We start from the raw sequence: 22,725 nt of genomic DNA, 5'->3' as shown, positions 1-22,725 counted from the left end.
AAAATTACGAGTTAGCATTGTGCTTTCAAAATCACAAATAACGAGTAACATAATACGCACAGTCTGGCACAATGGCATGGCTGTTCGTCGTTGATACGAATGAATCAAGAGTCGGGTATAATGCAATTTCCTGAAACAACGACCGTGCCAAACATGCGAAAGAGGAAGAAACAGAAAGAGAGAGAGAGAGAGAGAGAGAGAGAGAGAGAGAGAGAGAGAGAGAGAGAGAGAGAAGAGGGGCGGGGAGGGAATCCGGGTAATATTCAGTTCATTACAAATCCGTACAATTTCGGGCCAAGTCTGTAAAGGGGTGCACAGCTGCACATTTTCCTTGCATTGTACAGGTCGATGGTTTCCTCCCGTTTTTTTGCCTTCCTCTTTTGCCTAGTTTCCTGTTCGATGCAATACACGAACATAGCTATCGTTGAAATGAAATTTCAGCAACGGGGCACTTTAAAATCAGATATGTATTTATATGTACTAAATACATAGATTTAGAAATTTTTTAACTTGGAAATATGTTTGTTTATTTAAATATATCATTATTTTCTTTAGACATATCATTCATTGCTGAAAACGAAAAGGTGATACCTATTATATATATACATATATAATAGGTTATTTTAATTAGAAAAATATTATTTACGATTTAAATTTGTTTCTAAGAAGTCTTTACCTTTGAATTACTTACTCGAAACGTCTTATTATTGATACAATTTTGTTGGCTCAAGTTCATTGATCAAACTACAAGTTAACGATCAATTAGCAGACATTCAACACCATCTAGCTCTGAAATTCTTAACCAATGTTGGAACCGCTCCCGATAATAGACCATTTTCTCCATGTTACCAACACGTACGCATTATTTATGATGCTTAATAAGCTGATGTATTTGGCATTTTGTACATTTGATAATCAATGTTTATACAACTATTTTAATACAAAAATTTTATCTTAAATATTTAATAAATAACTATATATAATTAACAATGAAATTGGCATTTTTGATAATACTATTTATGTAAAATACATATAAACTGTATGAATTTACAGGTAAAATAATGAAGGCATTGTAAATAGATATGCTATACACATTATTGATACTCCTGACATAAGACTACAATCTTCTGTAATTATCACGTTGTTGCGATTGAGATCCTGCTATTAAAGTTGAATAAATAAATGGTAAAATCGAAGCTAAAGCTAAGCAAAGGCCAATTACCGGCCGATACCACACCCATGCAAAACCAATTACTAATAAACTAATGGACATGGAAACGGACATTGTTAATGACTCAATTGCTATTATTCCACATAAGAATGTTGAGTTAAGTATCACGGTCCTCAATATATTTGCCAAACAAGTTGCTGCTAAAAATAGGACTAACCAGCCTAGTCCTCTGAAAATAGTTATGCATTTTCTTTGAAAAAATGGTTTTTAATAAATAATTTCATAAAAAGATGAATGAGCATGATACGCATATAAAGTATGAAAATATTTCAAGGGAATAATAATTGTAAAAGATTACCTGATACTCCAAGTTCTCCAGTAATTGTGCACATGTTCTAAGTGAAACATTTGATCTACTGTCATTTTGTGTTTCCTTTGAAGTAAAATATCTTCCCCGTGTGATGTGGTATAAGGAACAATAATTCCTTTTTCCATCATGCCAACGATAGAGTAAATATCACCTTGTTTACCTGCATAAGAAAATTGTATTCTAATGTCTCCCACCTATATGAAAAAAGAAAAATAGGCATAAGAAAAATAGGCATATAAATATTATATAGACATAAATATTATATAGACATAAGCAATATTAAAAAGATACCTGGGGATTCCACAAATCAGCGCTATGATAATACAGGCCAGAATGCATTTTGATATCTTTACGTTCTGGCCTCTCGTCGCTGGTAATCTCAACAAATTCATTAAATTTCTTCTTTAATTCTGATCCAAGAATAAAGGCTCCAATTTTAACTTCATTAGCAATCTGTATTTGACTTTTGATTGGCATTTCTTTTGGATTATGGTGTCCAGTTCTGATATAAAAATGATCAGAATCTACAAGCTTATCCTTCCATTCTGTCGTATAATAATAATGTTTCTCTTCTTCCGTTACACCACCAAAACTAAAATAATATTTCAAAGGTTATATAAAGAGTATTTGACAAATTATATTTAACAATCGAATATGATACCTTCTTTCTTCTTCGATTTCGACCCATTGATACATCTGTACTCTTCTTTTTAATTTAACACTTGACACAATAATACCATAATCAGGTTCAGTCAATGGCTCTGATATGGATAATGATCCTGAAATATGTATTAAACGACCTTCAAACTCGGGTAATAATTTAAATGGATTTGAAAGCACTGCTACATTCCGTAAGGCTTCGTCTAAAGAGTATGCTACTTTTACAGCCCTTCCCTGGAAACCATGAAAATTTATTCATTGTACAAAAAACCTTATAAAAAGCATAATAATATATGAATTACATACTTCGTTCCAAAACAACAGGCACATGCCAGACGCAAACAAAATAGATCCAATAATAGCAGTTAACCATGATTCTCTAAACTGTTCTGAAACTGACATTGGAACATTTATGGGTGAAGGCTGTCTTCCATTAATTCGATTTTGATGTATTGGTTCAACATTTGCTCTTTGCTGCTGTCCATTTTGCTACAAAACATTTAAATATTAACATCAATTTTTCAGTAAAAAATATAACTTTAATCAGTCATGATAAAAATACGATTCAAAAAATATACAATGAGATTTAATATTTTATATAAATACATTGAACTATTATATGTACGTAAATATGAATAATTAAGTAACAAGAATGTTTTAATAGATCCTTTTAATATTTACATTTGCACGATACATTTCCAAAATTCATAAAACATGATAAACATTCAATGCAAGTTTAAAGGATATTAAAGTCAAAAATTATATATTATATCACTGCGGGGTATAACATATACACATATATATATATATATATATATTTATGCATGTGCATGTGTGTGTGATATATATATATATATATCACTACAAGATCGAATATGAAATGTTAAAAATTTTGAGTTTTATTTTGTCAAGTTCTTGTGTATTACCCAATAGCATCCAATCATATGTTTGAATCTCAGAGAAAGAAAAGCAAATTATCCTATTGGTTGTCATCGTAATTATGCTGCAGCATATTTATTTAAATAATTTATTTAAATAATATAAAAAATTATTAAATATTCTTTATTCTTTCCTTTTATTCTCAAAAAAATGTACTTCTTGAAAATCTTATAAAAATTGTGTAACATAAAAAAATATCAGCAAGAATTTATTAGCAAATTGTGTAGTATGCTGAAGATACGCCAGATGGTGTAGAAGGCGATAGTAAATATGAGTTTACTTTATTGTTTATTGCATACAATCAAAGGACAAAACAAAGTTATGTTATCGTTTATCTGAAATGGATCAGACCTCATCCTGCATGAGGTATGTGTGGATGTTTTTGACTTGATCAATCGTTGGTCCGTAAATTCGTAAGTTTGTGCGTTAATTATGCTTGAGACGCAAATGTGATATAAAATAAAATATTTTTATACAAGATAATCGAATTTTTAACAAAACAACTCCGTTGTCATATATTTTAAATGTATAATATCGTTTGTTATATCGAAAATGTATTACGAAGAAACACAATATTAACAATGTTTCCTAACATGCAAATAGAAATATTTTATATTTAATCAACAAATGATAACTTTATAATTTAATCATTAGTAATTAATATATAATTCATATTAAATCGTTTTTTCGTTCAATTTATCAAGTGTTATCTATGTTGACCTTTTTGATGAAACTTTAGAGGTTTTGTGATAATCTATAAATTCTTGTTTAGTTAAAAAATCTGTTTAATAATTTTTGTGCACTATGTTTTATTATATTATTGATATAGATATTTGATTGCTTTAAATATAGAAAAATAATATATTTCTAGGTTTAATACAAATACATAAAACACTTTCTAACGAGTACAAAAAATAAAATATATTTTTCAAAATGTATTGGTTAAAAATATCTTTTATCCTATGTATGTTTGGATTGCTAAAAGACTTCAGGCCATCTGAGTCATTTGTAACTGATTATTTAACAGGACCATGGAAGAATTTTACACATGCACAAGTTTGTGAAACCTTTAAAATCTATTAGTTAATAATTGGGCTTAAATAGTTTTAATTATATGTATATTAATTTTCAGGTCAATCAAGAAATTTATCCAGTTAGCACGTACAGTTATTTTTTAACTCTAGTTATTATATTTTTGATAACAGATTTTGTAAGATATAAGCCTATTATTATATTGTGTTCACTTTCTGGAATGATTGCATTTCTTGTATTGATACTTGCAAAAACTGTGCCAGTAGTTCAGATCACTGAATTCTTTTATGGCCTGTTTCTTTCTTCCGAAGTGGCATATTATACATACATATATGCAAAAGTTGATAAGAAACACTATCAAGAAGTGACAGGTCATACAAAAGCGGCTTCGCTTGTTGGACGATGTATGGCTGGAATTATAGCACAATTAACAGCTTCTTTTCATATATTAGATTTCCATGAGTTGAATTATCTTACCATTGCAGGTACCTTTTGCAATTAAGAATTCAAATGTAGTATGAAAAATTTTATCAGAAATCGAGAAATTGATACCATCAAATATATTTTTAATCATCCCAATATATCTTGATAATGTTGATATGATAAGATTATTGACTGATAAAATTAATTCTCTCTTCTATATATAAATCGATCATAATATTGTTGATCGGCGAAAAAGATATTTTTTGTTTCAGCGTTTGGTCTCGCCACGATATGGACATTTTTTTTACCATCCGTCGGTCAATCGATTTATTTTCATTCACCTATTTACGATCAAAATATTACAACCGCACCAGCGGATACTTTGAAATCGTCGGAAAGTGACAGTTGCTATGAATTCAATCGTGATAAACAATCGAGATATAATCCTGCGAAGAGAAATGTTACCTCAATGTCTTCTAAGTTGAAACATGCCTACGCGTTATTATGGCAACATTTTTTAAACGCTTATACGCATCATCACATTGTAAAATGGTCCATGTGGTGGGCATTTTCAACTTGCGGCTATTTGCAAATAACTAATTACGCCCAACTTTTATGGCAAACGGCTGTTGAATCATATGACGATATCTATAATGGAGCGGTAGATGCTTGTTATGCAATAATAGGTAAATACATAAAAAATTTTTCAAGATCTACAAAAGACTAAATAAATAAGATGATACGCGATATAAGCAATATATTGTTATTGTGTATATGATTTAAAGAATTTTTAAAGCAATAACATTTCCAATTAGGTGCTTCCACCGTTTTTGTCATTTCAAAAATACCATTCAACTGGCCAGTGATAGGAGATGTAACATTAACATTATTTGCCCTTATAGAGGGTGGCTTAATTATATTGTGTTCTTATAATTATGATATTTGGGTATTATATACTGCTTACATAATATTTGGAGTGGTTTATCACACTATGGTCACTGTTGCAAGGTAATTCTTATTTAAATAGAATTACTTAATTCATAATAGTAGAAATACTTAATTCATATGTTTTGTACCTTATTATTTTATAGCTTCGAAGTTGCAAAAAATATATCTGAAGATAGCTATGGTTTAATATTTGGGACAAATATCTTTTTAGCACTATTGTTCCAAAGTTTGTTAACATTAGTAGTTATTAATGGAAATCTTGGAGACACTATTAGATCTCAGGTAAAAAGAATATATATATGATCAAAATGTGTGTGTGTGTGTGTGCGTGAATAAAAATCTGAGAGATTAATCTGTTTTCATACGATACATCAAATTACAATTTTATCGTACGATAATTAATTTTTTGTTTTAGTTTTTTATTTATGGCTGCTATTATATAATTTTGGCTGTGATATTTTTAATAATAGCTATATTTACGATTATAAAACGTTATAAAAATGGTGATAAATTTGAAATATGGTTAAAAAATAAAAACATTCGAAAGTCAATAGATAACATCGATAATAATGAATCGTTTAATACAAATTCGACGGTATCTAAAAATGATATCTTAACTGTTCAATCGGAAGATAAGTATTGCGTAAATTAATAATTATAAAAAAATGTATAATATCCTCCTTGTATTATTCTTGTACGTATTATATTTTCTAAGAATGAACTATTTATTAGCTTTAGTTAGAAAGACTTTGTTATAATAACGTATAATAGAATAATATCCCTTTTTTATGGTTTTTACTATTAAAAGAAGGAAAGAAAGAAAGAAAAAAAAAAAAAAAGAAACCCTTAACGTTGTCTTAAAACTTGTAGTATGGAATACGAAAAGAACAGTATTTGTATTTGTGAGATAATAAAAAAATAAACATCCATAGAAAAATTGACATTTACGTCAAAAAATATTACTTTTTAATAAATTGTATTATTAACAAATGTTTATTTTAGACGAAAATTCATTTTATTATTCTCGCGACGTGAAAAGAATAAAAATTAATTGTGCATTTTTAAATAATTTGACGATATTATTTATTGCGGCAAATACCCAAACGTCAATGTTTGCGGTTTTTACAAAAGTGTAAATAAAAGTAAGAAGAAAAAAGATAGTATCGCCGATATATCCTCATTACTTAATTCCAATAATTATTTCATGAGCAATGTTTCTTTGAATTAAAATTAAATATGCTCGAACGATCAAATTGAAAAAGAAGATAAACGAATTGAACGTGTATAAATTTCTTTCTATATACATTGTATTATAACTAAAATAAAACAAACGTATCAAATCTCTTGAGCATTTCGTCGATATTAACGAGATAATATTTTTTTGTACTTGAACGCATCACAAAATAAAGGCAATATATATGTTTTATTGGAAATTATCGATAGAAACGTAGTCTTAATCATCGAATCTTGTGGGATTTTCCTTCGGATTGCAGTGCAATTATATAGAGTCAATTAAAATACGTAGACGATCAGAAACGTGCGTATAAACATCTTCGATGAAAACCGAGGGGAGGTCAAAGAGACAGATAGTAAGTACGATTTGTTTATGAGGGGCATCGAGCGTATAAAACAACTAACGGCGTTGACTAATGCCGCAGTTAGTAATATTAACGCGAGTGCAAACATATTACGTTTTTCGTCCATCGTCATAACTCGTGTGTTTAGAAAAAAGCAACTTATCTAAAAAGGAATCTCTATCTGTAAAGCAAGAGAGTAATCATGGTGCAATTTCGGGTAAGAGAATTATTTCTTAACACCGATAAGAATATGATAATTGTGTTGTGTCGAAGATCTTCTTTATATTAAAATGAATCTACGTAAATATATATTTATACACGTATTCTCTGATGCGTTATCAAAAAATACAATCGCTGTTCAAGTTGCGACGAGCATCAATTTTCGAATCGATAATAACAATCGAACCTGTTCTTTAATCGTGTCCTCGTTGATTCCATCGCCTCGTCGTCATTCAAACGAAATAACTCGCATTAAAACTTCGCCATCGATATAATTTTACGCTTCACAATTATTACGCGAGTTGAACATTGAAAGATCGTATTGTTAGCATTTATTCTTATGTAACACCGAGAGAACGCATATCGAGATATAGAATAAAAATGAAAACGTTCCTATGAGTAAGCTATATTCTAAATGGATATATAAACTGAGAATATATAAGAGACATTTAAAAAAAAAAGGCGGTTTTATCGTTTCGATGAAAGAAGATTTATTGATCGTAAATTTGAAGGTAATGGCGAAAAGGGAAAGTCCCAGCTCGGCATTGTTCGACAAACAAAACGATTCGATTAATGATATAATCGGTATTTCCTAATTCGTCGTTGGTTCAACTATATACTATCGATTCGAGAAGTTCGATTCGCAAAAAATGGATCCAAAAAGATAATATAAAATCTTTACGTACGAAAACAATCGTTAACAATTCGAATCAATCGATCCCCGATCATTGATCAGATTTTCAATCATTTTTATTGTCTCGAATTTAATCCCTCGGAGATCTCGAGTCGAGACTTTATTGATCGTTTATTTGCAAGAAAATGAAACGCTTTTAAAAGGGTCGCCGAGTTTCGCGCTTTCTCTGCTTAAGGCCAGTCTCGTAAAAGTGTACGCTCCTCGATTGAGAAAGAAAGAAGAATGATATGAGTCTGGCAAAAGGAAGATATGCGTATTTATATGTACGAAGAAAAAGTAAACTGATACTGAAGATAATCGAATGTCTAAGGTCAGAACAATCGCACATTGTAACACAAGTTCGTTCGTTCCAATGAAGAAATCAATACGTCAATATTGCTCGTTATCTGTAGACCGATAACAAAAAACAAACTAATAAAATGATCGATTTATCGCGCGGAAAAAGTCGATCATACAATACAAATATCGTTCGTTCTTCTGAAGGAATTCCCTAACGAGAAAATTATTATGATGCCGGGCATTTCCAACGTTCAGGAAGCATGTAAGTACGTTGAAGATCGCATAGTAGGTTGAAGAAAAGAAGTGGGATATAAAAAGAGAGAAAGACGAGTCGTTCGAAAGGATATAGTCGATGGAAGTATGACGAACGTCGACGCCTCGACTTCTTGGTGGGGTTTATAGAAAACTCTACCATCTCTCCGTATGCCCGGAATCGTCATTGTACTCTCAGTTCCGTTTAAAACAGTAGAGAGAACGGTACATCATACTCTTTTGTCGTTTTTAGAACAAAATCTTCAAATAATCTTTCTTCGCGTGATAACGTGATAAAGAAGTAAAACGAGCAATGTCCTTCGAATCGGTAAGTCGAGCTTGAAATTGAATTTCGTCCAAATTCTCTCTTACATTGTATACTCGATATTGCTTTTTAATATGCAAACTAAGTTTCCATTATTAAACAAAATTAAACGAATGAAAGAAGCGTAGCTAACCTCACAAAATTTTTCATGTTTATAAACATGGACGTGCCAGACCATTTGTACCATCATCAAATATTATAATGAATTCACAAACACGTGGTTTACTTTCAAAAACGAAGCAAAAGAAATGATTCATCAAACGACCATGATCATTTTCAAGGCTCAAAAAATATATCACTCGAATATTCGATGTAACATCAAATGATTTTTCAGCTTTGTATCTACATGGTCGTTTATTACTGATAAGATTTATAATATTACATGCTCTTTGAACGAAGATTATTCGCTCAGACGAGCATACTCGTAACATAATACTTTATTTGTATGATATGATACGATACTTTAGTACCGAAACGTTTTACCGTATCGCCTAACCTCCAACGATAAGAAAGCCGCACCTTGATACAAACCACCGCACTTCCTGCAATTGTCCACTTTGTTACACAAATTCCTTTACGAAGGTGTTTCTAAATGATGTTCTTTTTTTTCCATTTCTCTACGAAAGTAGAGTGCGCTTGTACGCAATAAGAAAGGCGGATACAGAAACGTAACGACCATTCATAAAGTATTTCCATTCGTTACGTTATTATAACTCTGACATTGAAAACGACACAACGTCTTTAACGAAGTTGTCATAGCAGTTCGACGATATGGCTTAATCACTTGAATTAAAATAGAGTATTAAAACAGAGTTGAGAGAGAGAGAAAGAGAGAGAGAGCTTTTTTCTATTTCTCATGTTGATTCTTTTCCTTTACGTACTAGCTTGTAACTCGTTAAATATGTTCGTGCGTGATTCATGTACGAATGAGACACGTATCATCGAGTAAAGAATTCATATGTCTCGCAATGGACTAAGGACAAGGAACTGTCCTTGAAAAAGGAAAAAAAAATGAAACATTAAATTCTTTAATTCGATTCGTTAAGGCGATGACGTTAGAAAAATTTCAGCAATTGGGTCAGTAATTAATCTAAACAATACCAGGAAGATCTCTCTTTCTCGCGTGTTTCTTACGAGAAATAATATAACTGAAAGAAGAATAAGTATGTGGTTATATTTTCATTTTCGAAAGAAAACGTAGGCGTTCGTTTCGTCACTCGTGTCTCGTCATACATAAGTACATACGTTCATTTCAAGCAAGAAAGTTGGATTCTATGATGTCATGGTTTGCTCGCAACTTTCACTCGTACCAACGACGAGCCTTATTTTACGTCTCTTTGAAATCCTCTCTTTGATATAAGAAAAACGTGTTAATACAAATGATTTTTGATAAGAGACGATTCAAAGAAAGAAATTGATACATTAAGCAGACTCGTCTGAGATAAATCTTGCTTTTACTGATACTATATCTATGTGCACAAAATAAGAAGAAATAACAAAAGACATTTAGGATCGTACGATTCCAAGATCCTTTTCTTCATTTCCTCTTTCATTTCTTTCTATTTACATGAATCTTATCGCTTTCTCCAGTCGAGAAATTTTTGAAGAAAACGGTTTACATAGAAACGAGTTGGCTCTACTTTCTAGGTAGGCTCTCCCATAGATATCCTTTTAATTCCACGCGTTGAAATCTTCGTGTAACGAGATAAGAGGAACATTTCAATAAAGATTAAAACATTTCATTTAATTATTTGCTCGGTATGTATACATTATTATTTCTTTGAAAAGATTAAACGTCAGCTGCTCATCATGCGCGGACACGATTTCGTAATGCTTCGGAAAACACGCGACATTGCGCGTGCAAACCTTTCGGGATTGTATCCTTGACTGCTGGCGTTTGTGAAATTCTTATGGCGAATCGAATAAATGCGTTATATCATGTAATCAATTCGTCCTAAGAACGATATCGCTTGCTATTAAAACTAATCTGTATTTTTTATTTATTTATTTATTTATTTATTTATTTTTCTTTTTCTTTTTCTTTTTCTTTTTTTTCAGGCGATGCCATTATTATTTTTGTTAACATTGATCGGTGGGATCATGGCGCAATGTTTGACGGGAGATGACAATCCCATTATGATGAATCCACGTTCGAAAACGATGCTCGACGAAGGTCGTTACGAATTTGCTATAGATGCTTTAAAGAAGGCCGCTGAAATACAAACTAGCGACAATATATTCTTCAGCCCGGATAGCATTCACAGCGCCTTGACTTTAGCGTATTTCGGTGCCCGTGGCAACACGGAGACGTCCTTGAAAAAAGCTTTGCATATTCCAGACGATTTATCGAAGATCGACGTGATGAGATACTACGCTTTCGAGAAATCTATTAAACAAAAAAAAGAGGTAAGAGTGATTCGTTTCAAGGTGAGCCGCGTGAAACAAAACCGAAACGCTCTCGACGGTAATGATATTTTCATTCTACCTCTTTTCAGAATAATGGGTCAGCCAATTACGAGTACAAGTCCGCCAACCGGCTTTGGGTAACGGATGCGAGAAAGTTGCGTGATTGCATGCTCGATTTGTTCAGTGATCAGTTGGTCAAGATTGACTTTAAAAGCAATCCATTGGCCGTACGAAATATTATAAATGATTGGGTCAGCAACACCACGAGGGGTCATATTCGTGATTTATTGCCAAAAAGTAGTATCACAGAAGAAACGGATCTCGTCTTGGCTAATGCCGTTTACTTCAAGGGTCTCTGGCAAAGTCGTTTCGATCCAGCAAATTCGAAAAGAGATATCTTTTACGCGCCTGGCTCCCAAAATTCCGTAATCACGTTCATGCGCCAAAAAAAGACATTCAATCACGGTTAGCGAAATATATCTGAAATTTATATTCGTATATTATAGATATTATACAAATATTTTAATATACACTGATGAAGAAGTTGTTAAACTTAAATTTTCTTCGTTTGTTCGATAGTCGTCTCGGAGGAATTGGGTGCGCACATTCTTGAACTTCCATATAAAGGTCAAGAAATCTCTATGTTCATCCTGTTACCGCCTTTCGCAGCAGCCAGATTTTTGAACGACGGAGCGAATCGAAACCAAGGAGACGGAGGTATCAAGAACGTTCTTCAACACATCTCTACTGAGGCTGGTGCGACGGAATTAAGAATACTTCTTGACGATGGAATGCCATCGAGACAGGTCGAAGTCTCTTTACCGCGATTCGAATTGGAAAGAGAGTTACCTTTGGTACCGCTTCTTCATTCTCTCGGTGCTGGTGACTTAGTCATACCTAATGTGGCTGATTTGCGAGATTTCTTAGCCGACGGTGAGAAACCACTTCATTTGGGAGACGCTGTTCATAGGGCTAAAATCGAGGTCACCGAAGAGGGTACGACAGCAGCAGCAGCCACGGCACTCTTTAGTTTCCGTTCGAGCAGACCGTCCGAACCGGCTGTCTTTAATGCTAATCATCCCTTTATATATTTCATCTATGACAAACCAACGCACAGTATATTATTCTGCGGTATTTATCGTACACCCGGCGCACCGGCTTCGTCGATACCTGCTTAATGATCTTGCCTAGGAGATAAACATCCTTCTAAAGTACGTGATTCCTCATACTTCGTACTAAATAATCGGAGCGATTGCGCGGTTGGCATTAGTCGTCCGTCCTCGTAAATCAGCTGTGTTTACTTTTTAGAACGATCGCTAGCAGGGGATTAATACGAAAGCCGATAAAAGAGTAAATGGATTAATGAATGGACGAATGAATGATAATGCCTCGAATACTTGAGAGTGCCTGTTTGAATCTATGAATGGATACGTGATATTAAAAATTTCATAACGTTTAATAAGTTTTGCTTTCGACCAAAGGTAAGCACAAAAATGAACAAATTACAGATTCAATTTATTACATAGCTATATATTTAATTTGTCTTTTATGATAAAATATGACAATTGGTTAAGGAAGAATCCATGACTAAAATATTTACAAAAAGTCACTTTGTAAAATTATATCTAGGTAGAAAGAGATGTATTCATTGTTTTCATTGGATATATTTCTATTTTTTATAACTTATAGAGATTACGGATTTTGTTAGCACGTCATGTTTAGTCGGGCAATTGATTAAAATATGAATGTGTACCTGTAACAATCCCACTGATTGATTTCTATTAACGATATTCTGAACAATCAAACAATACATACATGTAATTTGTGTATATCTCTTTGCGATGAGAGAAACTATATTTATTTTGTTTATAATATCTATAATTCTTATAACTATTCTATACTTTTTATTGTTGCCTTTAATTATGAGATTCTTTTTTATACCCGATATCTTCAATAATCTTTGGCACTGGTAATGATTGATTATAAGTGTAAAAAAAACCATATAAATAAAAGGTAAGATAATATTTCTATTTTACATTTCAATGAGATTTATTTAATTTATTATATCCACGAGAAATTACAATTTTCTTTTGTTATCGAATCTTACATTAAATTCCTTTAAGATATGTCTTTCATATTTTTGTTATTTTATTATATAAGTCATTTTATTATCTTTCCATTGTTAAATTTATTTAAAGGAGAAATTTTTTAATTATTTCAATTTTTGAGCGTTAGTACAACAGCTTTAAATACGAAGGAGAAACGCGCGCTTTTCATATTTTATGTTGGTACGAGCCTAACATGTAATAGATTCGATCAGAACAGCTAGGTAGGCTTAGGCTTGATAATAACTAACTCATTGCTTACCAGGAAAACTATTTTATTTGCTGCCATCTAGCGAAGAAATTTTAATGAGTATACGCACAGACACAATTAAATTTTGTAAGTATGTGCAAATCACGCTAACACCACTTTAGTCGGCTTTGTAACAATTGCCTTTAGTATTGTAGTTTTGCTACGAGCCTGTAATAAAACAAATTTATATGAAATATATAATTTGGATGTAAATATACATGTAATAAATAGAGAAAATATTTATTTACATTGTACAAATTACATTTACAAAAAGTTATTTGTAATGTTCTTATTTATAAAATTAATGATAAAGTAGTCTTAATGGAATTGTATCATAATTTTGATCTTACGATATATATGCAATATATTTGATGCAACAATATATATTAGCATATTTTTATTGGTTAGTAATATTATGTTTATTAATGTGACTATTAGTTTTAATTGTGCTTCTAAGTAAAATGCAATATTTTTAGATAAATTTAAGGTTAAGACATTAGTTTGTAATGTTACTTTTCAACTTTGTACATCCATAATAATGATATTTTTATGATTAATTTTCAGTTGTATTTCTTGAAATGATTTTTAATATATATTGTCGCATACGTAAATTTAATGTGAAATGAACTATTGACGAATCTTGGAATCTTAATATATTACAAGTATGTTTTCGATGGATCAATCTAAACCTCCAAACAATCTTCCAATCCAGGAAGATAATAAAAGGGTTTTTATAAATGATCCAGACTGGGACACAATAGCTGTATATTTAATAGGAAATCAACAAAGATTTAGAGAGAATATTATTATACCAAGAATGATAGGACCTGTACAAATTAAGACTAATGAAGAAAAAATGGTGGAAAGAGCAATGGAAAGTTGTGCCTTTAAGAGTATTATGAGCTGTGTACTTGGTATTTAACATATTTCTCTCTCTCTCTCTCTCTATTTTTTTTTTTATTTATAACTTAAATCTCAAACAAAAAATATTATATAGTAGTATAATGTTTGTAGGATATGGATTGGGAGCTGCAATAGGTTTATTTTCATCAAGTGTAAATCCAAATATCACAAGTGTAGAAAAACAGCAAACTGCACGCGAAATATTTAGGGAAATGAAAATGACGACACTCAGTTATGCTAAAAATTTTGCTGCTGTGGGTTGTGTATTTTCAGCCGTTGAATGTACTATAGAATCTGTAAGTTCTATCAAATCAATTTTATTTGTTTGAAAAAAATTTATTGAAGCTTCATTTTAACTTTAGTACAGAGGTAAAACCGATTGGAAAAATGGTACTTATGCAGGTGGTGTGACAGGTGGCTTAATAGGCCTAAGAGGTATTGACTATTCTTTTTCAACATCTCAAATAATATGATGATAGATGTGTTTAACTTATGTCCATTTTTAGCTGGCATAAAAGCAGGATTGATAGGTGCTGCAGGATTTGCAGCATTTTCAACAGCAATAGATTATTACATGCACAGATCATAAATAACATTCAATAGAATTACAAATCATGTATTTCTATAGAAAAGATATAAAAGCCTGCGTATATTGAGCATATTTATAATACATACAAAAGCATTAAACATGTTTATATTGTATAAATAGATATAAATGCTTAGAAATAAGTACAATGGTCAAGGTATAAAATATGTGAGAAATTGATATCTGTTCGTCTTAAATTACCTAAAACTTGTCTGTACTCCCACTTATTGACTGAACAATTCTTTTTTTTTTTCTTTTTTGTATTTATTTTATATACCTCAAAATACTATTAAATTGTATTACAAAAATACTAAGCTATATTTTAATATTCTGGTAAATAAGAATAAAGTAAATTAAATGCAGTTTTGGAACAGTTCTTAATACTTTTCACATAATACCTTTGGAAGATAAATATGTGCAAAATTTCATCATCTATCTTTTATAATTTATCACATTAAAAAACAATGTTTTGTATAAGTTACAATATCTCTTTGTTGTTAAAAGAAGATGCAGTCTTATATTTTTTTTCTTTTTTTTTCTTTTTTTTCTTTTTTTTTTTTTTTTTTTTTTTAACATCCTGGATGATCACACGTTAGATACATGATATTACATGTTCTATATGAATTAGATATGTCAGAAAAGTATACATAATACAAATACAAAAAGTATTTGCATATTCGAAGACATGTTTCTCATTGTACAAATGAGTATAATCTTACTCATATACAATGATCTCTCATTAAAAATGTTTATATCATATTTAAAGTCTTAAAATTATATGTTAGTATAATGTATATTATATATAACATTGACACGAATTCTATTTTTTAAATTAAACATGAGATTCTCTTCTCTGTACCTAAACAAATATATTGGTTTGGAATTTTTTGGTTTTAGTTCTATAATATGGAATACTTAGATATCCGTCTCCTCCGAGTTATTTCATAGTAATTTCTTAAATGATAAATTGAGACAAAATGTTTGTAGTCATTATGTACATTACTCGTACACTTTTGTTAAGAGATCTATTTCTGATATTTCTTGTAAATTCAAATATTATTTCATGAATATATTAAATCGGAGCTTTTTGAAACAAAACAAAGAATTACAAGGCACTTATGACAACTGTCGCTTCCTTCTCATTTACTTTTACTTGCAGTGGCATTGGTATCAAAGATATAATTACTTTGCACTATGTATCAATAATTGTCCTATGTATCTTACGTATTAAATCTTGTTAATTCAAAAAAATATTAGACTACTGAATATTATATATAAATTCATTTGTATGCAAGCAGTATTTAAAAAAGAACTATGCATTAAAGAATTTTCTTATATAATGCACATATCAGCTAAATAGAAGCTTGTAAAAATTAAACTGTCTCTTAAAGTTAAGTTTTTGTATGTCACATATATTTTATAAACTTTTTTGGCACCTATAGAGCCGAAGCTCTTCCTTCATTTTGTCCAACATTTATTTGATTAAGGCTGCTGTTGTTGCATTTGTGCTTGCATTACAGCCAATAATTCTTGCATACGACGTAACTCTGCCTCTTTTTCTTGTAAAATACGATCTTTCTCTGTTACGGAAGTAGCTTTTTCAGATTCCACAATTCTATTTGGGGAAAAAAAAAGAAAGAAAGAAAAAACATTATTATTATTATTATTATTATTATTATTATTATTATTATTACTATTATTATTATTATTATTATTATTATTATTATTATTATTAATTACTACAGTTCAAATATTTAAAAATATACTTACGTTTGCCGTCGTGGTGGAACCGGGGCTCCTTTAGCTAATCTTTCACTACGATAATTTTCATAATGTACCTCCTGTGTTACTTCTTGTAAATCTTGCATGTGTGTTCTAAAATAGTACATACAATCGTTTTTAATTCTTCTGAAATACAATGGTATAGCTTGTTTATTAGAACTTTTAACTTACATGAGCATCGTTCTCAATTTAATAAAATCACAATGATCTGGATTTTCTACTTCAACAACACCCCACGGATAGAGTCGCCCTCTTACTCTTTTTCCTTTGACTTCAAGTAAAGTATTTGCGCCACATACTGCAAATGGAACAGCTTCTTTCAACTGTCTTACTTGTTCTTTATAATCTTCATCTTCATCGCTATCACAATCCGGTAGTGGATAGATCTTAATGCCACTACCTTCAATTTCTTCCATTACACGTTTCTTTAAACGGAGCACTTCTCTTTTAGTAAGTACATCTGCTTTTGCAATTACTGGCACAATATTAACTTTATTATGTAACTGTTTCATAAATTCTATATCCAAAGGTTTTAATCTATCAACAAAAGAAATAAATTATATTTATTAACATAAGAAAATCCATTTAATAATATTTAAATATATAAATTAAATCCTTACCCATGACCAAATGGAGAAATAAAGTAAAAACAACAATGTATTCTATTATCAACTATATTTCTTCTATTTAATCCACTTTCATCACGCAAAAATCTTTCAAATTGATCATCTATATATTGAATGATTGCTCTGAAACTATCTGTATTATCAATAGCATCTCCATAACCAGGTGTATCAACAACCGTAAGTCTTAGTTTAACGCCTCTTTCTTCAATTTCTACCGTGGATGCATCAAGTTTCACAGTTTGATTAGTTTTCTCTGTATAAATAGAAAGAAATACTTATTAAATATTATAAAAAAAGAAAATAATAATAATTTCATATTAAGAGATTAATGATGCTTACCAACAGCATCAGGAATTATTCTCTCTGGATATAAATCGGTTAAAAATAAACTATTAACTAGTGTAGATTTTCCAAGGCCAGACTCTCCAACGACCATGAGTGTAAATTCAAAACCTTTCTTCACCGACTTTCGATGCACTTGATTAGGTAAATTTGCAAAACCTACGTAGCCTGGGGCTTCAGGACTAGTAAACTGTTTAAAGCATATTTCAATTAGAATACATTGTAAAGTAAAAAAATAATTAAAAGGAAGGTGATCATACGGAATTATATAAAAATTTTACTACTCTCAAAAAAATGTATAAATCTTTTCAAAGTTTTATATATAATAATACATTATTAATAAACGTGTTACTTCAAAAAATAACGCATTTTATTGTTTTATAGATTACTATAAAATTTTATATATTAAAATGTATGTTCAGTATAGGTTGCAAATACGTCCCCATGAATATACTTACAGTTTTAACATTCTCCCTTTCGCTAGACATCCTTCCGTATTATTGAGTGAATTTTTTATTTGAAAGGAATTAAATTGCTTGCAGGCAAATGCCTTATAAACAATTTTCGGATTATCTATTTATGAACTAATGACAGAACAAGACGGAACAAGATCGAAATGTCTACTAGCAGTATTACCAACAGACGACGAGACGTTTTAATCGAACATTTTTTATAATCAGAGAAATAATTATTTTAATATTTATTTAAATATAATGCAAAATGTATGATATTAGTAAATTATATTGCCTTAACGTATGTATTCAACGATCTATTTTCAATTGGTTTTGACATTGTAAATATTAATGAATTTTGTTACGATTAGATGATGTAGGTACGGTGCAATGTCCGAAGTGAATCAAACTATTTTTAGAACATAATAATGTGAAGAATTTTACTTATCTTAGTAATATTATCTAAATATAGGATCAAAATGAAATAAAAAAAATATTACAATGAAAGGTTCGAACATAATCAGTTGTATGTAGATAGACGGTCATTTAGTTCATTATACTCGTCTCTTTTTTTTGATCTATTCATAATACATAGTTTTCTATTTAATAGTTTGCATATGATGATGCGAATGAATTATAAAACGATTTTATTTACATTGATTGTTGCTGTAATAAGTTCTCTATTAACATCATGGAACAATTGTGGATATCCCTTTTTCTTAAGACCACCAGATTGGAAATATCAATTTCAACATAAGGTTAGTAAATCTTTTCTTTTAAATTGATTTTAACCAACGATATATTTATGATTAAAAATTTAAAGCCATATGATTGTGGCTACAATGATTTATTAATGAAATTATTTTTAAGGAAAAAGTGAATAATGAACCTGGATATCAAGAAATAGATTGCTCTATAAATGGTGATTATTCAATCGGGTGTCGCAAAGAAGGAGATGAAGTATACATACCATTTTCATTCATTCATAAATATTTTGAAGTAAGTATCACTCAGGATATAATGCATATATGATTTGGCCTTTTAAAAATTTATGTGATATAATACGAACAGATTTATGGTAAATTGGCAACATACGATGGATTAGAAAGATTTGAGTGGTTACATAGTTACTCAAAAATTGTAACTCCCAAGGGTAAATATGATCCTCGAGGAGTATTCATGACATTTGAAAATTATAATGTTGAAGTTAGAGAAAGAGTAAAGTGTGTTAGCGGGAGCGATGGTGTACCAATATCCACGCAATGGGAAAGTCAGGGATATTATTACCCAACTCAAATTGCCCAATTTGGACTGTCTCATTATAGCAAAAATTTAACAGAACCTGAACCTTATAGGAAATTAATAGAGGATTCTGATAAGATAAAACAAGAATGGTCTGTTCCTCAGGGATCTGTTATTTCTCGAATATATGACAAACAAGTTAATAGCTATGTTATGAAATTTGCAACACCTGAAACTAGTACTTCTGGAATAAGTTTAAAACTGGATCATGTATTAGATTTTGTATTAAAATGGGATCTAAACATTAAGGATAATGGTAGCATAACAGTTGCATTACAATCTAGAGAAAAGAAAGATATGTATTATTTGCATTACACTGCAAATAATGTAATGTTATATACCTATAAGAATCATATATATTATGGAATTGGGCAAATTAATCATCAATGGAGACGTTTTACTAGAGATTTAGTTATTGATTTACAAAAGGGATTATATATGAATGATAAAAGTAAAAAGAAACTTTCACGATCTAAATTAAAGGTAACTACATATCATTTCAATAAGCAAATTGATTTAAAAATTTAATAAATAATTCAATTTATATTTTTATTATAGATTGTTAAAATAATGCTTTATGGTTCTGGAATGATTGATAATATTACATTGTCAACGAGCGAGCATATGGAACAATTTTATGATGCTGCCAAATGGTTCGTTGCTAATCAAAATATTACATCTGGTGGATGGCCAAATCCAGTTAGAAGAAAAGTTTCTAACGGTATGGCTACGCTGGAACCTGGATGGTATATTGTGGCATTTTATTTATACTAATTTTAATACAACGAATTTTCGATTGTGCAACGTTAATATATATTAATTATTATGTTAATATAATATATTATTTTAGGTATTCCAGCATGGGTCAGGGACATGCCATTTCGGTATTGGCACGGGCATATTATCATTCTCGAGAAGAAAAATATTTACAAGCTGCAGTCAGAGGTTTAAGGCCATTTAAATTATCATCTAGTAAAGGAGGTGTAGCAGCTCTGTTTTTAGGTAAATATATTTGGTACGAAGAATATCCAACAACACCACCTTCATTTATCCTTAATGGATTTATATACTCTCTCATTGGACTCTATGATTTAAAAAGTATAGCAACAGGTAAAGATGCGTATGAGGCATCAAGATTATTTAATCAAGGAATGATCTCACTTAAAAATATGTTGACTTTGTATGATACCGGGTCGGGTACAACATATGACTTACGTCATTTTACTTTAAAAATAGCTCCAAATTTAGCCAGATGGGATTATCATTCTACGCATGTAAATCAACTTCTTCTTCTTAATACCATTGACAATGATCCACTTTTTACTGCAACTGCAGAAAGATGGATCGGGTATATGAATGGTAAAAAAGCTGCACATAATTAATTATATTTACATATATTTGTACTTAAAATGACTACATCGCGTCCTAATATTTTTATTAATTTTCGATATAATTTCTTCATTTCTTTGAATTTCACATTCTTAGCGATTTTATTTAAATAACGGTGGCTATAGAACGAAAAGTTATCAGGTACATGCGTTCAATTGGTTTTGTATGCACATATAAACGTTTTTATAAAAATTATGAGTAAGTCACACATACACTTGATAATATACATCATTCAGTCATGGATCATTTTTTTTTTAAATATTTATATATAATACATTTATAAAAAATATGTAGAATATTAGAAGAGAGTAAAACAATAATTAATTTTCAATAGGAGTAATGATAAATGCTATCAACTAAACTGGTTGTATAAATTAATTTTTGTACAAGTATAATACATGTACTTAAGTAGTGAACTTTAATGAAAATGCAATCAGTTAATTTCTGCATGAAAAAATACTTGTAATCTTTAATATTTAATATCATTAATGGCAAATATCTATAAGAGCCTTCAGGAGTTATCATATAATATATAAATTTATACTGATATATATATATATATATATATATATCAGTATTATATATTTTAACACACATAAATAGGTCACCAACAAGCAGACATTGAAGTCTTTAATAAGATAGGATACTTTTTTAATGATATTTCTGTTTTTATCATTTTTAATTTATCAAAATGATATAATTGGACTATACGCAAAGGAAAAATATTATGGATATCTTAATAATTCATTTATATGTTTAACAATTGCTTTTCTGCAATATCCTTGCCTTCATTATTTAAATGTGTCTCATAAAAAGTAAATGTAATTATTGTTTAACGTAATTTAATACTTATTATACTATGAAAATTAAATTTTTCTTCCTATTAAAATTATTATTTAACATTCCACATGTTGATAATGTGTAATTCATTTTCAATTAATTTGCATATTTATGGCTTATATTTAATTATAACGAAAAAATGTTTTGCTATCATGTTTAATATTTTATTGCAAACATAAAAATATGTAGGTAGACAGATGAAAAATATCAATGCAATGTTTAGAAAAACAGGGTAGAAAATAACATTGGTGATAGTAGCATTTAGTGATTGTATATTTTTTTACACTCAAAGCGATTGTAGTAACTCAGGAAATAATTTGCGAAAATTCTTAATTACTATTTTCATGTAAGTATAAAGCTAAATATACTGAGATCCCTTCATTGAAATATAAAAATATTTGAATGTTCTTTGAAATAGAACCTTAATATCATATAAATAAGTTAGATGATAGATATCGCACAAGAGTTATTCATAATAACCAAATTAAGTATTGTTAAATTTCATACAAATTGGTTATATTTATTAAGATTAAATAAAACACATCAATATACATTTTCTTATTATAATAATGTAAATATAAACTTTCTGTAATATAATCTAAGACTGTTATCATCAATCATATTATTAATTAATTATTGAATGCAATATATATTATACATCTTTTTTATTATGTATTTTATATAGGCTGTGTAACATGGACATGTTTGTAAGGCATGCTTTAAAAATATCTTATATAATCATTTTAGTCAAATAAGTCCCATGTTAAATTATGGAAAATAATAAAATTTAAAAACTACACATACACAGGATATGGCTTACTAATTTTATTATAAAGCACTTATACCGTAAATG

At 29.8% G+C, this 22,725-nt stretch overlaps 6 protein-coding genes across 14 annotated transcripts; 4 read left to right on the top strand and 2 right to left on the bottom strand.

The window, feature by feature from the left end:
* Window positions 1-1,000: 1,000 nt before the first annotated feature.
* On the bottom strand, window positions 1,001-9,553 carry Tmem43 (Transmembrane protein 43). 4 transcript variants are annotated; one of them, XM_085660609.1, is made up of 6 exons: window positions 9,409-9,553; window positions 2,508-2,690; window positions 2,203-2,435; window positions 1,833-2,133; window positions 1,530-1,735; window positions 1,001-1,400 (listed from the first exon to the last, which is right to left on the bottom strand). In XM_085660609.1, the coding sequence occupies exons 2-6, from the start codon at window positions 2,601-2,603 to the stop codon at window positions 1,118-1,120; spliced, it is 1,119 nt and encodes a 372-aa protein (XP_085516735.1). In that variant the 5' UTR covers window positions 2,604-2,690; window positions 9,409-9,553; the 3' UTR covers window positions 1,001-1,117. The 4 variants fall into 4 exon arrangements, with proteins under 4 accessions (XP_085516735.1, XP_085516734.1, XP_085516736.1 ...); XM_085660608.1 differs by lacking the exon at window positions 9,409-9,553 and adding an exon at window positions 9,360-9,378; XM_085660610.1 differs by lacking the exon at window positions 9,409-9,553 and adding an exon at window positions 7,527-8,592.
* LOC118448865 (thiamine transporter 1) lies at window positions 3,430-6,489 on the top strand. Of its 2 annotated transcripts, none has more exons than XM_035882733.2 (7): window positions 3,430-3,553; window positions 4,012-4,196; window positions 4,273-4,657; window positions 4,868-5,281; window positions 5,411-5,603; window positions 5,687-5,825; window positions 5,959-6,489. In XM_035882733.2, exons 2-7 carry the CDS (start codon window positions 4,074-4,076, stop codon window positions 6,193-6,195), a joined length of 1,491 nt encoding a protein of 496 aa, XP_035738626.2. In that variant the 5' UTR covers window positions 3,430-3,553; window positions 4,012-4,073; the 3' UTR covers window positions 6,196-6,489. The 2 variants fall into 2 exon arrangements, with proteins under 2 accessions (XP_035738626.2, XP_035738627.2); XM_035882734.2 differs by having other exon boundaries at window positions 3,490-3,506.
* On the top strand, window positions 7,177-13,186 carry LOC118448872 (serine protease inhibitor 88Ea). 3 transcript variants are annotated; one of them, XM_085660607.1, is made up of 5 exons: window positions 7,177-7,337; window positions 10,948-11,295; window positions 11,385-11,760; window positions 11,875-12,506; window positions 12,604-13,186. In XM_085660607.1, the coding sequence occupies exons 1-4, from the start codon at window positions 7,323-7,325 to the stop codon at window positions 12,471-12,473; spliced, it is 1,338 nt and encodes a 445-aa protein (XP_085516733.1). In that variant the 5' UTR covers window positions 7,177-7,322; the 3' UTR covers window positions 12,474-12,506; window positions 12,604-13,186. The 3 variants fall into 3 exon arrangements, with proteins under 3 accessions (XP_085516733.1, XP_035738653.1, XP_035738654.1); XM_035882760.2 differs by having other exon boundaries at window positions 11,875-13,186; XM_035882761.2 differs by lacking the exon at window positions 7,177-7,337 and adding an exon at window positions 8,726-8,892 and having other exon boundaries at window positions 11,875-13,186.
* A 277-nt stretch (window positions 13,187-13,463) lies between these two features.
* LOC118448908 (mitochondrial import inner membrane translocase subunit Tim22) lies at window positions 13,464-15,319 on the top strand. Of its 2 annotated transcripts, none has more exons than XM_085660611.1 (5): window positions 13,464-13,737; window positions 14,215-14,564; window positions 14,665-14,849; window positions 14,916-14,988; window positions 15,060-15,319. In XM_085660611.1, exons 2-5 carry the CDS (start codon window positions 14,315-14,317, stop codon window positions 15,140-15,142), a joined length of 591 nt encoding a protein of 196 aa, XP_085516737.1. In that variant the 5' UTR covers window positions 13,464-13,737; window positions 14,215-14,314; the 3' UTR covers window positions 15,143-15,319. The 2 variants fall into 2 exon arrangements, with proteins under 2 accessions (XP_085516737.1, XP_035738725.2); XM_035882832.2 differs by having other exon boundaries at window positions 13,464-14,053.
* A 680-nt stretch (window positions 15,320-15,999) lies between these two features.
* Window positions 16,000-18,489, bottom strand: Septin1 (Septin 1). The gene is made up of 6 exons (XM_035882786.2): window positions 18,348-18,489; window positions 17,887-18,079; window positions 17,542-17,800; window positions 17,093-17,458; window positions 16,910-17,014; window positions 16,000-16,754 (listed from the first exon to the last, which is right to left on the bottom strand). Exons 1-6 carry the CDS (start codon window positions 18,375-18,377, stop codon window positions 16,622-16,624), a joined length of 1,086 nt encoding a protein of 361 aa, XP_035738679.1. The 5' UTR covers window positions 18,378-18,489; the 3' UTR covers window positions 16,000-16,621.
* Window positions 18,490-18,520: 31 nt separating this feature from the next.
* On the top strand, window positions 18,521-22,428 carry Hsepi (D-glucuronyl C5-epimerase). 2 transcript variants are annotated; one of them, XM_035882710.2, is made up of 7 exons: window positions 18,521-18,642; window positions 18,713-18,849; window positions 18,952-19,099; window positions 19,212-19,340; window positions 19,413-20,126; window positions 20,202-20,389; window positions 20,494-22,428. In XM_035882710.2, exons 3-7 carry the CDS (start codon window positions 18,959-18,961, stop codon window positions 21,023-21,025), a joined length of 1,704 nt encoding a protein of 567 aa, XP_035738603.1. In that variant the 5' UTR covers window positions 18,521-18,642; window positions 18,713-18,849; window positions 18,952-18,958; the 3' UTR covers window positions 21,026-22,428. The 2 variants fall into 2 exon arrangements, with proteins under 2 accessions (XP_035738603.1, XP_035738604.1); XM_035882711.2 differs by lacking the exon at window positions 18,521-18,642 and having other exon boundaries at window positions 18,726-18,867.
* The last annotated feature ends 297 nt before the right edge of the window (window positions 22,429-22,725 follow it).

This window comes from Vespa mandarinia, chromosome 12, assembly GCF_050613455.1.
Source record: "Vespa mandarinia isolate Hongniang chromosome 12, ASM5061345v1, whole genome shotgun sequence".
Taxonomy (NCBI): domain Eukaryota; kingdom Metazoa; phylum Arthropoda; class Insecta; order Hymenoptera; family Vespidae; genus Vespa; species Vespa mandarinia.
The sequence above is the reverse complement of the archived record's forward strand: the minus strand, read 5'-3'. Positions and strand labels throughout refer to the sequence as shown.

Excerpts from the sequence above, each read along its gene's own strand:
- Septin1 (XM_035882786.2), bottom strand. The coding sequence starts at position 18,377 with ATGTCTAGCGAAAGGGAGAATGTTAAAACT. Across the intron at positions 17,459-17,541 it reads ATTTCTCCATTTGGTCATGG|ATTAAAACCTTTGGATATAG; the intron begins GTAAGGATTTAA and ends TTTTGTTGATAG. Across the intron at positions 16,755-16,909 it reads GTTCCACCACGACGGCAAAC|AATTGTGGAATCTGAAAAAG; the intron begins GTAAGTATATTT and ends TTCCCCAAATAG.
- LOC118448872 (XM_085660607.1), top strand. Across the intron at positions 11,296-11,384 it reads CTATTAAACAAAAAAAAGAG|AATAATGGGTCAGCCAATTA; the intron begins GTAAGAGTGATT and ends ACCTCTTTTCAG. Across the intron at positions 11,761-11,874 it reads AAAAAAGACATTCAATCACG|TCGTCTCGGAGGAATTGGGT; the intron begins GTTAGCGAAATA and ends TTTGTTCGATAG.
- Hsepi (XM_035882710.2), top strand. The coding sequence starts at position 18,959 with ATGATGATGCGAATGAATTATAAAACGATTTTATTTACATTGATTGTT. Across the intron at positions 19,100-19,211 it reads AATATCAATTTCAACATAAG|GAAAAAGTGAATAATGAACC; the intron begins GTTAGTAAATCT and ends ATTATTTTTAAG. Across the intron at positions 20,127-20,201 it reads TTTCACGATCTAAATTAAAG|ATTGTTAAAATAATGCTTTA; the intron begins GTAACTACATAT and ends TTTTTATTATAG.
- LOC118448908 (XM_085660611.1), top strand. The coding sequence starts at position 14,315 with ATGTTTTCGATGGATCAATCTAAACCTCCAAACAATCTTCCAATCCAG. Across the intron at positions 14,850-14,915 it reads TTGAATGTACTATAGAATCT|TACAGAGGTAAAACCGATTG; the intron begins GTAAGTTCTATC and ends TTTTAACTTTAG. Across the intron at positions 14,989-15,059 it reads TGGCTTAATAGGCCTAAGAG|CTGGCATAAAAGCAGGATTG; the intron begins GTATTGACTATT and ends GTCCATTTTTAG.
- LOC118448865 (XM_035882733.2), top strand. The coding sequence starts at position 4,074 with ATGTATTGGTTAAAAATATCTTTTATCCTATGTATGTTTGGATTGCTA. Across the intron at positions 4,197-4,272 it reads AGAATTTTACACATGCACAA|GTCAATCAAGAAATTTATCC; the intron begins GTTTGTGAAACC and ends ATTAATTTTCAG. Across the intron at positions 5,604-5,686 it reads ACTATGGTCACTGTTGCAAG|CTTCGAAGTTGCAAAAAATA; the intron begins GTAATTCTTATT and ends ATTATTTTATAG.
- Tmem43 (XM_035882780.2), bottom strand. Across the intron at positions 2,134-2,202 it reads GAAATCGAAGAAGAAAGAAG|TTTTGGTGGTGTAACGGAAG; the intron begins GTATCATATTCG and ends ATATTATTTTAG. Across the intron at positions 1,736-1,832 it reads CTGATTTGTGGAATCCCCAG|GTGGGAGACATTAGAATACA; the intron begins GTATCTTTTTAA and ends TTTTTCATATAG.